The sequence below is a fragment of the Elephantulus edwardii genome, unplaced genomic scaffold (genome assembly GCF_000299155.1).
Source record: "Elephantulus edwardii isolate Elephantulus edwardi_28Jun2011 unplaced genomic scaffold, EleEdw1.0 scaffold00036, whole genome shotgun sequence".
In the NCBI taxonomy this organism is placed as follows: Eukaryota; Metazoa; Chordata; class Mammalia; order Macroscelidea; family Macroscelididae; genus Elephantulus; species Elephantulus edwardii.
In genome coordinates this window covers 21,076,532-21,091,874 of record NW_006399786.1, presented here as the reverse complement: position 1 = coordinate 21,091,874, position 15,343 = coordinate 21,076,532, and the positions used below count along the sequence as shown (strand labels likewise).

Below are 15,343 nucleotides of genomic sequence, written 5' to 3'. Positions count from 1 at the left end.
CAAAGAAAGGAAGGCTCTCAGAGAGATCTCTGTGTCTGCAGCAGTGGGCATGAGCATGGCAGAGGTTTTAAGCAAACAGGGCAAGGTTTCAAACTCTTGTTCACTGGGTTACTATGAGTTGTTGTAGACTTGACAACACCTAAAAACATAACATCTTCACATCATATTAATAGCTTTATATAATCCCTTGCTTCTGAAAACTGAATATTTATTTACCCAATTATCAGAACGCATCTCCACTTCTAACTTGTTCTGGCTTTCTCAGATTCATGGTTCAAGCCACCAGATGATAACCCATACATTATCTCTGTTCCTCTAGGATCAGGGGTCTGAGTTCACGCTAGCTCTAGCATTCTGCCATAGGCTCATGATTATGGAAAAAGCCCAACAACAAAACCTGGCTGCTGGAATATAGTGTCTTAAATAATTTTGACCATAATCTAGTATGTCACTCTTTTCCTCTAGGTTAAATTTCCTTAGATTTTAGAGCTCACCTCGGCTTATTTTGTATCTGTAACATCTGCTCCATTCCAGGAGGCACATCCATTTCTAGGTCATATTCTTTCCCACAGTTGGCCTGTTCCTCTGCAGTTAACTGAACACTTGTATAGTGAATTACAATAGTTCATGGGGTTAAATACTACCCAAAAATATTTATAAGCTTAGAGACATTGTCAGGCTTTTCTCCGAACATAATGTCTGTGGCATTTCATTAGGTTTTTTTGTTGTTTGGTGTGTGGGAGGTAGCTGTTTTGTTTGGTCTGTGAGAGCTAGCTTAACAGATTTGCCCCGATAATAATGGAAAGATATTTTGCTCAGATTATCCTTAGTGAATTAAAGATCATAATATTACTCTGCAAAATGAAAAATACGATGATGTCTGAGCATATTTGTTGCTAAACCAATCTGCTTATCTGCCAATAAACTGGTGTGCGCTTCACTAAGCCACTTCCATCGTGGGTTAACAAAGCGTGTTGCTCGTTGAGTCAGATTCCCTTTGCCTAGAATATTTTCTAGAAGGTAAACACCCTTGTAAGCCAAAATTAACTCCTTCAGGCTATTAAAGATTTTAACACTGTTTAGTGAACTGTTTTGTCAACTGAAAAAAAGAAATACTCCTTTTGCATTGCTAGTGTTTAGACTGGAGGGAGATTAAGAGGAAGCTCGGTAAAGCATGAGCTAGAATTTGGAATTTAAAGATTCCTCTGAAGATCCACACTGTATGGAAATTTTAGTTTCATGGAAGAGGAAGCTAAAAATAACTCAGAATATAATCAAGAGGAGCAAATGAGAAAGGTGATTTTTTTTTTCCAGTAAGATATTCACAGTCCCTTATTTTTACTTATAAGAATAAAGAAAGCTAAGTAGAAAGGAAAGTACCTCTTTGGTGAGATAACGAAGCATATTAGCCTGCCTATAAAATTGTTTAGAGTACCCTCTCATTGAACACTAGCACAGAAAAAAAGAAATATTAGAAAGATTCTGAATTTAAGACAGCAATTATACTCTGCATGTCCCAAATACTCCCTTTTGTTCTGAGCAGTAAACATATTTTCGTCAGCCGGTGTGTGATTTTCATAGTGCTCCTCCAACAAATTTGGTGGTTTCAGACAATGGGGATTTATTGTCTTACAGCTTTGGAGGCTTACAGTGTCATTTGTTGGTGTTGTTCTGACCTCCGGTGTGCAAAGTAGAACTACTCCACTGGCCTGTTAAGACTTTTGGAAATAGATCACCAGATTTGTTTTCTACAGTCTCATGGTGGGCTGAAAGCTAACCAATTTGCACCCTGCCCTCTCTGAATGCTTTAAAGGAGAAACTGTTCTATCTGGTCTCTTAGCTTCTGTTGCTTGCTGGCCCTTCTTGGCTTCTCTTCTGTTGTAGATATATCACTCCAGTCTCTACCTTGAACATTCTCTTGAAGTGTCTGTGTCAGTGTGTTCAGTTTTTTTAAATAAAGACATTAGTCATACTGAATTTAGTCTCAAACCCAAACTCAATTGCTATCTTGTTATTATTGTTAGATGCCATTGAGTATGACCTACAATGACCCTGTGAACAACAGATCTGAACCCTGTCCTATCCTGTGCCATCCTCAGTCTCTGGCACATTCAAGCCCATTGCTGCAATCACTCTGTCAAGCCACGTTGTTGAGGGTCTTCCTCTCTTTTGTTGTCCCTTCTCTTGTCCAAACATGATGTCCCTCTCCAAGGCATATCCTCTTCTAGCAATATGCTTACAGTATGTGTGATGAAGCTTTATCATCTTTACTTCCAAAGAGCTCTCTGGCTACACCTTCTCTAAGACAAAGCTGGTGATTTTTTCGCAGTCCATGAGATGGGTATTTAGTTCCCTTCTCTAACACCACAGTTTAAAGGTGTCAGTTCTTCTTCTGACATCCTTATTCATTGTCCATCTCTCAACAACATAGCAAGTGAGTGAAAAGACCATGGTCTGAATTAGGCACATCTTAGTCCTTGTTGTTCCTAAATAATTTGGAGAGAATTGCCATCTAGTGGAAACCAATTCATTGTTCACCCTCCATTGGGTTTCTAAAGCTATAAATCACACAAGAGCAGATTACCTGTCTTTCTCCCTTTGTGCAGTTTATGGATTCAGACCAACAGACAGGCATGATGTTTGGGTATAAGGACACTCCCTACAGAATAGGCCATCAAAGCTCCCATTTTGGATTTACAGCCCATCTTATTCCTACCAGCAGCTCCTAGGGAAAAAGATGAACAATCTCTTCTAGTGCAATTTACAGCCTCCAAAAACTTGCTGAAATGTCAACTGCGAGTTGGTTCTTACTTGATGGCAGTGAGTTTGAGTTTTGGTGATGTATTCACTTTAGGCTTAAACTTTGGAGGCACTATTTACCTAGGTAGGGAGCTCTGTTGGCCTAGTGGTAAGGAGATGTGCTGCCAACCTAAAGGCATGATGTATGAATCCACCACTTGATTGATTCATGGAAGGAAGATGGGAAATCTTCTTCCTTGTGATTTGTTGTTGTGTACTCTAGAGTCGGAACCGACCATAGCTGACCCTCCATTGGGTTTTCAGAGGTAGTTAATCTCACAGGAGGAGATTGCCCATCCTTCTTCTGAGGAGAAGCTGGTATTGAGCCATGTACCTTCAGGATTGCAGCACAGCTTCTTGCCAGAAGCTCGCCAGAGCTCCCTGAAATATCAGCCAAGTGGGTTCTAACTCTACAGCACATACAACAACTTTCTACCAGGAAAAGCTCTGATGGCATTGTGTGTAGTGAGTTTCACCTGTTATATATATAAAAGCGGCACATCTCTGGTGATTTGACTCCCTCAGCAGCCCCTCAGGAGGAAGATGCTACACTTTATTGCTATGAAAACTCAATAGAAGATCAGCTATGAGTTGGAACCGACTTGTCAACAGTGTGTTTGAGTTATTCAACTCTGTAGGCAGGCAGGGTAACAATTTAGCTCATTAGAGTGCTCGATACAGAAGGGAAAAGTCAGAGCTGCCCTGAGGAACTGTAAATAAATGGTGTTAAATTGTCCAGGTTGTGTCATTTTTATTTAACTGTTGTTGTTATCTGTCATCGAGTGCCTGTGACTCATAGTGACCCATACAACAGCTCTGAAGCCTGCCCTGTCCTGAACCAGTCTCGCTGATTCTGAAGCAGCTACCTTCATTGCCCTGATTACTGTATCAACCCATCTCATTCGGGGTTTTCCTCTCCTGAACTGTCCCTTCACCCTTTCAGGCATGATGTCCTTCTCCAAGGATTGGTCCCTCCTAACCATGTACCCAAAGTATGTGAGACAGAGCTCCTAGCTTCCAAGGAGAAAGTTGGTTTCACCCTCTCCAAGACAGATCTGTTTGTTTTCCTAGTGGTCTGTGGTATGTTCAAGACTCTTCTCCAGCACCAGTATTTCTTGCAAAATTGTGTGGCAAGTCCAAACTCATCTAGCATGGCTTATACCAATTGGGTTTATAAAAAGGAGCTCTTATGACAAAACAATTAAGCTTTTTGCTGTTAAACAAAAGGTTGGAGATTTGAATCCCTCCAAGTTACTCTTCAAGAGAAAGATGTGGTGACCTGCTGAAAAAGACCCTATGGTGCAGTGGTACTCTGTTATATGGGATCACTCTGAGTCAAAACTTATTTGATGGCTCCTAAAGCACATGGTTTGAGTCTACCAGCTGCTCCATAGGAGAAGAATGGGCAATCTTTTCCTGTGTATTTGATGGCTTCTGAAAACCCACTGGAGTGTGAGCATATTGGTTGGTTCCGACTCAGTGCTACACAAAGGGCTTATGTTATGCTGCTGCTGTTACATGCTGTAGAGTCAGAACTGACTCCTAGCTGACTTTCCATGGGTTTTCTGAGGCTCTAAATCACATGGGAGGAGATCACCTATCTTCCTTGGAGCAACTGGTGGATTCATAATGCTTACCTTTGGATTGCTTACCTTACTCAGTAGACCACCAGAGGTTCACAGGTAATTAAATAATATGAGCAGAAAAACTGAGCTTTACCTTTTACACTTAATAGCTCTTTTCTTTTTTTAATTTTTACAGTATCTTTTATTTAACCCAATATTTCCAAGCTATTATTATAACACATACAAAGATTATTTAATGACTTTTTTCCATTCTTCTTTTTCCATACTAAGCCTTGAAATGTGAACTTTATCGGATTAACCATAGTTCTAGTGCTTAGTTCTAACATGTGCCCAAAAGGAACAGAGTAAGACAGTTAACTTTAAAGTGTCACTACCCAATCACTTCTCTGTTTACTATGATGCTATATTGGAGAGTGGTTATCAGTATGGACTTTGGGACTAAAACAGCTAAGTTTAAATACTGCTTCTACCAGTTTCTGGCCATGGGACCTATAGAGAATTACCTTACATTTCTATACTTCTGTTTTGTGTGAGACTTTTTTTGGTTATTTTTAATTATTAATTATAATTAAAGTTTACATAGACTTTGTATTTCCATTCACTCATTGTTGCACTTTTCTCCCTGCCCAACCTCCCCCCTCCCCGTTCACTCTTCTCTTTGAAAAGTAAAAGAAAAATTATTTCATTGTTATACAATCCTCCCCCCAAGTCCACTCCAATATGCAACCTTTGTTCTCTTCTTATATTCTGTTTTTAATTATAGAATTCCTTTTTCCCCCCCATTATGAATGAAACCTTCTAAAGATTAACGAAAACCAAAATTTGGTCAATTACTAAGAAGGAAACCAATATCCTAACATCTAGAAACATTCTGACCTGCTATTGACATCATGGCTTATTTTCTGCCAAGCCTTTCATGTCTTTGTTGTTATGTGCCATCAAGTCACTTGTGACTCATAGTGATCCTATGTACAACAGCTCTGAACCCTGCTGTATCTTGAACCAACCTTATTGTTTCTGACATAGCTACCTCCCTATCCTAGTCACTGAGTCAATCCATCTCATCCAGAGTCTTCCTCTCTTGTGTGGTAGTGAATATACCATGGGCTGCTGGGAGAATAAACAGGTTTGTCCTCGGGAGGGTAAAACCAGGCTGCTCCTTGTAGTCAAGGATTCTGAAGCTCTGTCTGACATACTTTGGGCATATTGCAAGGATAGACCGGTCCCTGGAGAAGGACATCATGCTTGGAAGGGTGGAGGGACAGCCTTTAATAGATGTGTTTTTAATTGTGCAGTTTTATATCTAGCTTGATATTTTTGCATAACTCTTTATATAAACATTTATCCAAGCTTGCAAAAGCTCTTCAGATACATTTTAATGATTCTATAATGAGACACAATTTGCTTAGTGATTCATCTAATGAACCATTAGGTTGTTTCCATTTTTTTTTTCTCCCCATCTAGTCATTCAGACTGTAAAAACATCTTTGTTCTTTAACTTTCTTTGATATTTGAGAATACATTCTTGTAGTAATACCCTTCTAATTCTGTTTTAACCAGAGTAGGTTTACTGTATAACTATCACTCTTTCTTTTTTTAAAAAGTGACAACATAACTAAAAGATTATAGGATCTCTTGCTAGAACATTAAAGAAAAATAGAGACATAATTCATTCTATTATATATACCATTAGCTTTTCTATGACTTAATATTTCTTGAAAATCTTTATTATGGCAACACAGAAAGATATCTCATTGAGAGATCACCTCTATTAGAATTCACCCATATAGACCTGTAAGCACTCATGTAAGACTATAAAGAGAATAGTGTTTTACTCTCTACCATAAACACATAGAAAACCGAATGAATAGAGGAATCTTAATAACCGCACATGGTAGTGTTTTACATGCATCATCTTTTATTAAAGAACAAGTGGCACTAATGCCACCCAAATTATTCTGACCTCCTGTGCTCTGTAATATATCCCAAGGAATTTTGTTTTTCAAGAGTCAATCAGGGTTTTGCAATCTCTTGAAAATTAAAGAAAAAAATCTCATTATGAACCTGTGAACAAATCCAAAGAAAACAAATGACTAAATCAGTGTGACCTTTCATTTTCTTTTCAAATCTAAAGTTGTATGAAAGCACTAAGACTCTGAATCAGCCCATTTAAATCACTAAAAGATTTGATATAAACTATTAAAAATTTCTAGCTATCCTGACCCTAATAAATGACCACAGCTTGCTGGTTTTACTTTGAAAGCTTATATTACATCTATTCTTTTTCTTTCTTCCTGCCCCTGTGTGACAATGCCCAATGCCACAACTGTTCTTTGTCTAGGCAAATGCTTCTTTTTTGTCTTGAAATTCCAGTATAGATATTAAGATTAATTCATTTGTAATTTTGGCACATGTTCCACTGTAGTAATATTTATACACTGTAAAATTATACCAAAAAGGTGTAGAAAACTGTTAACATTAAATATAAAATGCATATGTTGTCAAGGGCTGGTGAGTGATTCTGACTCCTGCCAGCCAGAGAGGACACAGTAGACTGGCCCATAAAGTTCCTAAACTGTTAATCTTTATGGGAGCAAATTTGTATATTTTTCTTCTCATACAAAGTAAACTTTGAGTTCCAACTACTATCTTTACATTGGTAGCAGAGAAGTCAACTATTGATCCAATTTAAACCTTGGTGGGTTACTTTGCATACTTCTTGGATTGTAAAACCACTGTGGAAACATCTGACTCACACTTTGTGAATAGCTTACAAACTGATTTCTTGGCTTCCTTTTCCACTTTTGTTCTTCCAAGGATCCCATATGATGGAGTCATTAAAAAAAACAAGACTGCTAATCATTATATTGATGGTTTATGCTGAACAGCCACTCAACTGGAAAAAAAATGGGAAAGTGCACTTCTGTAAATATACAGCTTTGCATACATATGGGCTGTTTCACTCTGCCCTGAAGGTTTGCTATGAGTTGGGGTTGACTTGATGGTAGTAGGTTTGATATCTGGTTTGCTTCTGTTCATTCAAGAAGTCCTGGTGGTACAGTAGTTAAGCGCATGACTGCTAACTAAATAAATTCAAACACTGCAGTCACTCTGCTGAATAAAGAGGTGATAATATTTGAAACCCTAGGAGATAATTCCATCTTTATAAGACTGCTATGAATTGTAATCAGTGTTGTTGTTGCTCTTGTAATGTGTCGTTGAGTTCCCAATGATTCACAGCGACCTTGTGTACAACAGCTCTGAAGTCTGCCCTGTCCTGAACCAGTCTCACTGACTCCTGCTCCCATTGCCCCAGCTACTGTATCAATCCATCTCATCTGTGGTCTTCCTCTCCTATACTGTCCCTCCATCCCTCCAAGCATGATGTCCTTCTCTAAGGACTGGTACCTTCTGGCCACATGCCTAAAGTATGTGAGGTGATGCTTTAAAATCCTAGCCTCCAAGGAGAAACTTGGTTTCACCCTTCTCCAAGACAGACCTATTTGTTTTCTTGTCAGTCCCTGGTATATTCAAGACTCTTCTCCAGCACCACACCTCAAAGGCATCCATTGTTCTTCTATCATCCTTAGTCATTGTCCTGTTCTCTGATGCACAGAAAGTAATTGTGAAGACCATGGCTAGGAACAGGCACACCTTAGTCTCCAGACTGACATTGTTGCTTCTCAGTACTCTGGAAAGGTCCCTAACAGATTTTCCCAGTGCAATTTGTCTTTTGATTTCCTGACTGCTGGTGCCAAGAATGTTGATTGTGGAGCTAAGCGAGCTATAACTGTTAACAACCTCAATCTCTTCTCCATCTATCATGGTGCTACCAATTGGCCTACTGGTGAGAATCTTTGTCTTCTTGATGTTTAGCTTCAGTTCATATTGAATACTACAGTCCTTGATCTACTGCAGCAAGCACTTCAGGGCCCCCTCAGTTTCGGCAAGCAAGGTTGTGTCATCTGCATAGTGATACTGGGCTGATTTTGATGAATTTATTCTCATCATGCCTGTCAGTGTCTTTTTTAATAGGAAATCTTACCACATCATTTACAAACTTAAAATCTGTGATTCCAAATTGATTGAAAGAGAAGGTAAAAGTTTCTTAGACTATCATATAAAGTCTTTCACAGTTCAGTCTCTTCTGCTCTCCCATGACCTGTGCTTCAGCCAAGGTGTGACTTGGTTTTCCAAGTAATAACTTCAAATTCTTTACATGTGTGCCTTATTTTTTTTTGTTTTTTAAATAGTATTTCCTCTAACTAGAATATTTTTCTCTCCTCTGCATTTTCTACTCTGAGTCGACGTTTGACACTTAACTCAAAATTTCTCTCCTCTGTGATATCGTCCCCTCACACCTTTTTTCTACCATTCACAACACCTCATAACTATTTGATAGTGTTTTGATTATTTATTCACTATATGGGTCTACACCTAAATTGAGTACCTATGAAGCAGTTATCTGGAATATTCATCTTGTTTTCTTTTATAACCTGAGTATAATAGAAACCGTGTTTTCTATTATAATCTACATCAATTGGAATAGTACCTGGCACTTAACAAGAAATAATTTATGAAATAAAAGAAGGGATAAATGGAGCCCACACTAAAACCACTTTAGGAGATTTGACATCCATCATTTGGTGGCAAATACTACTTTCCAAAAAGATTCACTGAAGCACAGAACTATTATTCATCTAGAATCAAATATTCAGTGTCTTAAAATGAAGTCTTGAGTTTAAAATTGCAAAGTCAAATTAGTGGTACAGCTGGAACAAGGACCTATAATGTCTGACATTATCATAATAGTGGACTTGCTGTCCAGAAACTCTCAGTGCTGCTTAGATAAGAGCTGAATTTATGGAATCTATTTACATTGCAATTTTAAGAGTGACTGCAGAATTTTACTGAATTTCTTTTTGATGTTTTACAATAAGATTTTTCTACTTCCTATTGTTATGTATTAATTATATGATTTTATTTCCTCATATTAAACTATCCTTACATTCCTAGACTATGCTTTCTTTCGCCAAGAACTTAATCTTGTCATAAGATTCTGTTATATTTGATAACATTTCATCTATATTTTTTGCAATTATCTTAACAAGGTTAATGGGTGTGTCTGTTGTTTACATGTAAATATTTATATCATTTGAAATAAGCCATAGCATTTAATATAGGTTAATTAGGAATTTCTCAAGATTCTACTAGTAAATCAGCAATCATTATAATTAACATTATATATATATTTGTTGTATATATATATATTTGTTGTATATATATATATACTCATTGAGTCAGAACCAATGCATACCTGACCCTCCCGTGGGTTTTCAGAAGCACTTAATTGCGCAGGGAGGAGATTGTCCATCTTTCTCCCTCAAAGATGCTGGTGGATTCAAACCAGGTGCATACAGGATCCTAGCACATCTTCTTGCTAATAGGCCATCAGAACTCCCTAGGAGTGCTCTCATCTAGTGGCTAGATAGCTGTATTGTCAATCAGAGGTAAATGGTTCATATGCACTAGTTATCCTGTGGGGAAAAGATGGGCAGTGATCTCCTGTGCCATTTATAGCTTCTTAACCACCCCCCCCCCCAACACACACACACATTTGGCTATGAGTCGATTCTGAGTGGGCGGAAATTAGTGAGTTATAGAATTTAATGTCATTTCATGTCATTTCTGTTTATTAGTAATAATTATTAGCCCTATCTTACTGCTGAATGACTAATACAGAGAGTAGACATGATGGCATAGATAGTAAATGGTAGAGTCAGAATTTGAATTCAGGAATTCTGACTTCAGCATCTAAGCTCTTCATTATCATACTGTGTTATGAAGGCACCTGTGTGCATCTCTGCACATCCAGTCAACTAAGTAAGTACCTCACTTGAAAATTTCTTGATGTGTCCCGGACTGGTCTCTTGCCTGGAGCACTAGATTATGACACTGCTGACTGGTGGGGCCCTGTCCCCTCCAACTGGAGCACCCTGTCCTGCTGCCTGAACCCCTGAACACAACTGAAGGACCTAATCTGGTTGTGGGGACACTCCCATCTGCTGACTGGAAGCCCGCTTTCCTGGAAGTGCTGGCCCTGCTGCCTGGAAATCCCACCTCTCCCACCCAGAATCCCCACCCACTGCCCAGAAATCCCACCTTGACGCCTGAAAGTCCCACCCCTCACACCTGGAAGTCCTGCTTGCACCACTAGGAGAGCCGGGACCACTATTTTGAAGACCTGATTCCACAGCCTGGATGCCCCAACCCCAATACCTATAGCACTACCCATTGCCACCCCTCTGGACTGCACCAGAGACATGAGTATCACAGTTGAATTCATTTAATTTCATTTCCTCCAGCCAACCCCAAAATGTGAGCTGCCTTTATTAGCACAGAGCATCTTGAATTGGCCTAGCTGCAGCAGTTGTCTGACTGAGGAGGCTGCTAATTCAAAGGGCTTTTTTCTTTCAATCTGAAGCAAGTCTTTCTTTCAGCCAAAAGTTCAGAGAGAAACCCAGGCAGTGTAGCTGCCCCATCCTCCCCTGGAGCAGTGATATCAGACCAAGAGCCAGCTATAGTCTCAGGCATGAAAAACTTTACCACAGCAATGTCACATAAGAAACAGGCTATCTCACAACCTACACAAGCCCAAAGCAAGATGTCACCCCCAAAAAGTGACACAGAATCAATGGATTTCCTGAAGCCAGAAAGTCTGATGGAACTTTCTGACACAGAATTTAAAAGAACAATGATTGAATATTTTCAATGAGTAAAAGACAAATTTGAAGAATTACAGGACACTGCAAGCAAAAAGCAAGAAGAGCTAAAAAAAAAAACCAATCCAAAACAATGCAGATAAAACAAACAAGGTTTTAGAGGCTTTGGAAAAACAAGAAACCACGATCTAGAATATGAGGACCAATGTTTCAGATGCTTTCAACAAGTTGGAGGAACACATGAACAGAGTTGAAGAGATGGAAGAACAGCATTGCAGGAAATAATGAGAGAGGTCCTTCTTATAGGGGTGCCACAGAAAACAGAATGGACCAAAGTAACCAGCAAGAACATCAAAAAGAACTCAACATATGATAGTAATAAAACCTTGCCTCTCAGTAATTACACTGTATACTGTGTTACCAAGAAGATATGCAAGGGGGAAAAAATTGTAGGGATTATTTGTTTGAAGATATACCCTGACATGTTGTTTTATACCATAGAGTTAGAACTGATCTGTAACTGACACTCTGCTGGGTTTTCAGAGGCAGTTAATTATAGGAAAGGAGATTGCCCATCTTTCTTCCACGTAGCAGCTGGTGACCTCAAACCATGTGCCTTTGAGAGTGCAGTGCAGCTTCTTGCCACTAGGCCACCAGAGCTCCTGTTGCCAAGAAGATATGCAAGGAAAAATTCTAGGGATTATTTGTTCAAAGATAGAATGTGACGTAGTCATTGTTAATTAATTATGACTCTTTAAATATTACAGAATTTGTGGGAGAAATACCATAGCTAAATATCTTCTAGTAGTTTAAAGACATAGATTGGAGAATAATGGCATTTAATTATTAAAAAACCATGGTATTAATGATATTGCCAAAGCAATAATATCTTTTTATTCTTCCTTTCAGCAATCTTGACACAGAGGAATTATGTGGTAAGTTCATTTCAAGACTAAACCTATTACTTGTTTTAGAGTAAAAAATACTACCTGACATATTTCAGCATACTTAGGAATAAACGTCATAGGTTAGGAATTCTGGAATGAAGTGAAAGATAAATTGAAATCTCAAGAGATGTCTTTTTATCTGTGAATTTTGCTCAAACACCTATTCCATTGCCTCGCTGCAGAAAGAGTTGGGCCTCATTAATTTGTTCATGGGAGGAGAATTGTTATTAAAATTGGTACATTAATTTCACAAGAGCAAATTCTCTGCTAATTTGGCTATATTTTTAAGTCAGTGTTTAATAAAACTTCATTATTCTCTTCACAATATATTGTTCACCGACTTTTGTTACTGTTTGGCAAAGCTGTCTTCTTGAAGTGTAAAAATAACTTTGTTCCATACCTGCCTACACCATCCTAGCTTTTTAAATGTCACTTGCAAAACACATGATGGAGTGAAAAAAAGATAAATTTATATTTGATGTGATAAGGTAAATGCATGGTTTGATGACCTATCCATTTATTTTCTCCATATCTGTGATTGGAAATAAAAGTAAAAATATCTTAGAATGTGAAAAGGTAAATATTTCTGATATAGATTTTTTTATATAAAAATATAGATCATATGAGAATATGCAATTTGAAATAGTAATATTTTTTTGAATACAGGTTATTATTGCTGTGATACTGAACGCTGTGCCATTGGTCTGTCAAGTGCCATAATGGTTACACATGGTTGACAATATCTAGCTAACAGATTAAGACAGGCTTGGAAGCAGGAGTGGCATCCACTTCCTAAATATGTCTGGGGAAACTCTATAAACTCAAAGAAAGGACAATAGTTATAGAACAAAATTAACGTCTTTTGTGGCACTTAACAACAACAACAATATAGTATGTGTGTGTGTGTGTGTGTGTGTGTGTGAGAGAGATAGAGAGAGACAGAGAGAGACAGAGAGACAAAGACAGAGAGAGAGAAATTTATAAAATTTATACTTAGAATTAGCCAGCTGGATTCAGTTTAGATGATCCCAATTTTGTAGGCAACATCCAAAGCATCATAGTCAGGAGCAAGTCAAACATAGGGTTTCTTCTCTCCATCAGGCCTAATCAAAGTGTTTACCTTAGCTACATCAATGTCATAGAGCTTCTTTAAAGCTTGTTTAGTTTGGTGCTTGTTGGCCTTGACATCCACAATGAACACAAGTGTGTTGTTATCTTCTATCTTCTTCATGGCTGACTCATTTGTCAGGTGAATTTGATGATAGCATAGTGGTCAAACTTGTTTCTCCTGGGGGCGCTCTTCCAGTAGTATTTAGGCTGCCTTTGGAGTCTCAGCATCTTAGGCTGCCGGAAGGTGGGTGAGGTGTGGATCTTCTTTTTCTTTTGGCTGTGGATGCCCTTCAGGACTACATTCTTGGCCTTTAATGCCTTTGCTTTGGCTTCAGTTTTGGGAGGGGCAGGAGCTGTCTTCTTTGCTTTCATCACTATCTTCATAGAAAAGCAACAATAATATATATTGCAAAGCCCTTGTCTTCCATTTTGGACTTCCATTGGCTTGATGCTGTATGATGGTACTCTTGTTTTGGTTGAGGGTCTGTGTAGATTGTTTTCTTTATTTAAGCCTTGTGTTTAGAGTCAATAAGACCTCCAGGAGGACACTTGAATTTAAGGCCAAGGCCTTATCTGCATCTTGGAAATTGGGTGGAGTGACTAGACTTTGTAAGATGAGCTCTCTTGTTTTGGTGGAGGGTCATTGTGGAATGTTTGTGTGTTTTTAGGTTTTTTTATCTTGTTTTGTTTTGTTTTGTTTTGTTTTTTTGATGTGCCAAATGTGAGAGTGGTTACCCTTGGTGGACAGTGTTTGTTGAAGCTCCTCTATTTAAACAAGCTTGGAAGCAGGAGTGGCATCCACTTCTGGAGTAGCTTGTCTCTGGAAACCCTATGAACTTGAAGAAAAGTTGGTAATTATACAAGTGTTCAGGTCTTTCATTCATAAAGTCATGAGTCATCTGCGACTTATGGCACTTAACAATAACAACAACAGGTTGGATGGAGATAGAGAGCTGTGATCAAATCTACTCTAACTCATTGTGACCTTATTCACAGTAGAATGGAACTTGACCCAAGGCTACCTCATCCTTGTGGTCACTGATGTGTCTGAACCCATCACTGCAGTTTTGGGGTCAGTCCATCTTACTGAGGCATTCTCTCGAACTTTTTAGGCTAACATGATATCTTTTTCTAACAGTGGATCACTTCTGATGACATGACAAAAACATGCAAGTCAGACAGTTCTCTTGCTGTGATCCAGAGACTTTCATCACTTAATTTTATGAAGTAGATCATTACTAAATCTTTCTCCCTAGTTAGAACCTCTGCTGAAACCTGTCCACTATGAATATAAATACTTAGTGATATACCACCCAGCATAATAGCATCATACAAACCACCAAAGTATAAATTGATAGACACATAACTTTGAAGGTTTTTTAAATTGTTGTGTTTTAAAGTATATATGTAAGGTATGAATATAACCTTATTGTCTAGGTTACTTGAAAGAATTTTGATGATTAGAGACAAGTTTCTCTGAAATCTTCTAATTAAAACCACCAGCATTCAATTATTACCTACTTTTTATAGAGTTAATAATATTTAGGAATAGTTGTCTTCTATTTGATCAGAACAGTAGAATAATACCAATAGATGTTATTCAGGTAATATATCCAAATAGAGAATTTCAAGGCAGTAGTAACTTTGAACAAAACTAATATGATAAGTACCAATCATGAGTCTTCAAATTTCCCTGTGGTTATAAGCATGCTGTTGTCCTCTTATTACATAGCATTCATCCTAGGCTTAAAAAAGAAGAATTCTATTGAAAAATAAACTTTATAAAATTTAGCAGCAAGGTATTTTGGTGCCAGAGCAGACCAGGAGTTTGTTAGTTATGAAATACAAGTAGTGAATAACAGGGAAAACCTAATGTGCCTTCACATATAGTTAAGTCACAGCATCATCCACCTATAGATATTCAGCTATACTAAGAGACCAACGACCATTCATTCATCAGTCAGTTTTTTCATACTGTAGTAGATTATCTGATGCTAGAAGCTATGGAGCTCTGGTGGCCTAGTGGCAAGAAGCTGCACTGAAGTCCCAGAGTCACATGGTTCGAGGCCACCAGCTGCTCCACTGGAGAAGGATGGGCAGTCTCTTTCCATATGATTAACTGCTTCTGAAAACCAACTAGACAGTCAGCTGTGGGTTGGTTCCAGCACCATGGTATACA

General features: G+C 38.3%; 1 protein-coding gene across 1 annotated transcript in view; it reads left to right on the top strand.

Moving 5' to 3' along the window:
- Positions 1-15,343, top strand: part of NECAB1 (N-terminal EF-hand calcium binding protein 1) — a 225,192-nt gene that overhangs the window by 91,721 nt on the left and 118,128 nt on the right. Inside the window, exon 4 of the mRNA XM_006884598.1 lies at positions 12,017-12,042. Within this exon, the coding sequence (XP_006884660.1) occupies positions 12,017-12,042 (26 nt within the window). The remainder of the gene's footprint in view (positions 1-12,016; positions 12,043-15,343) is intronic.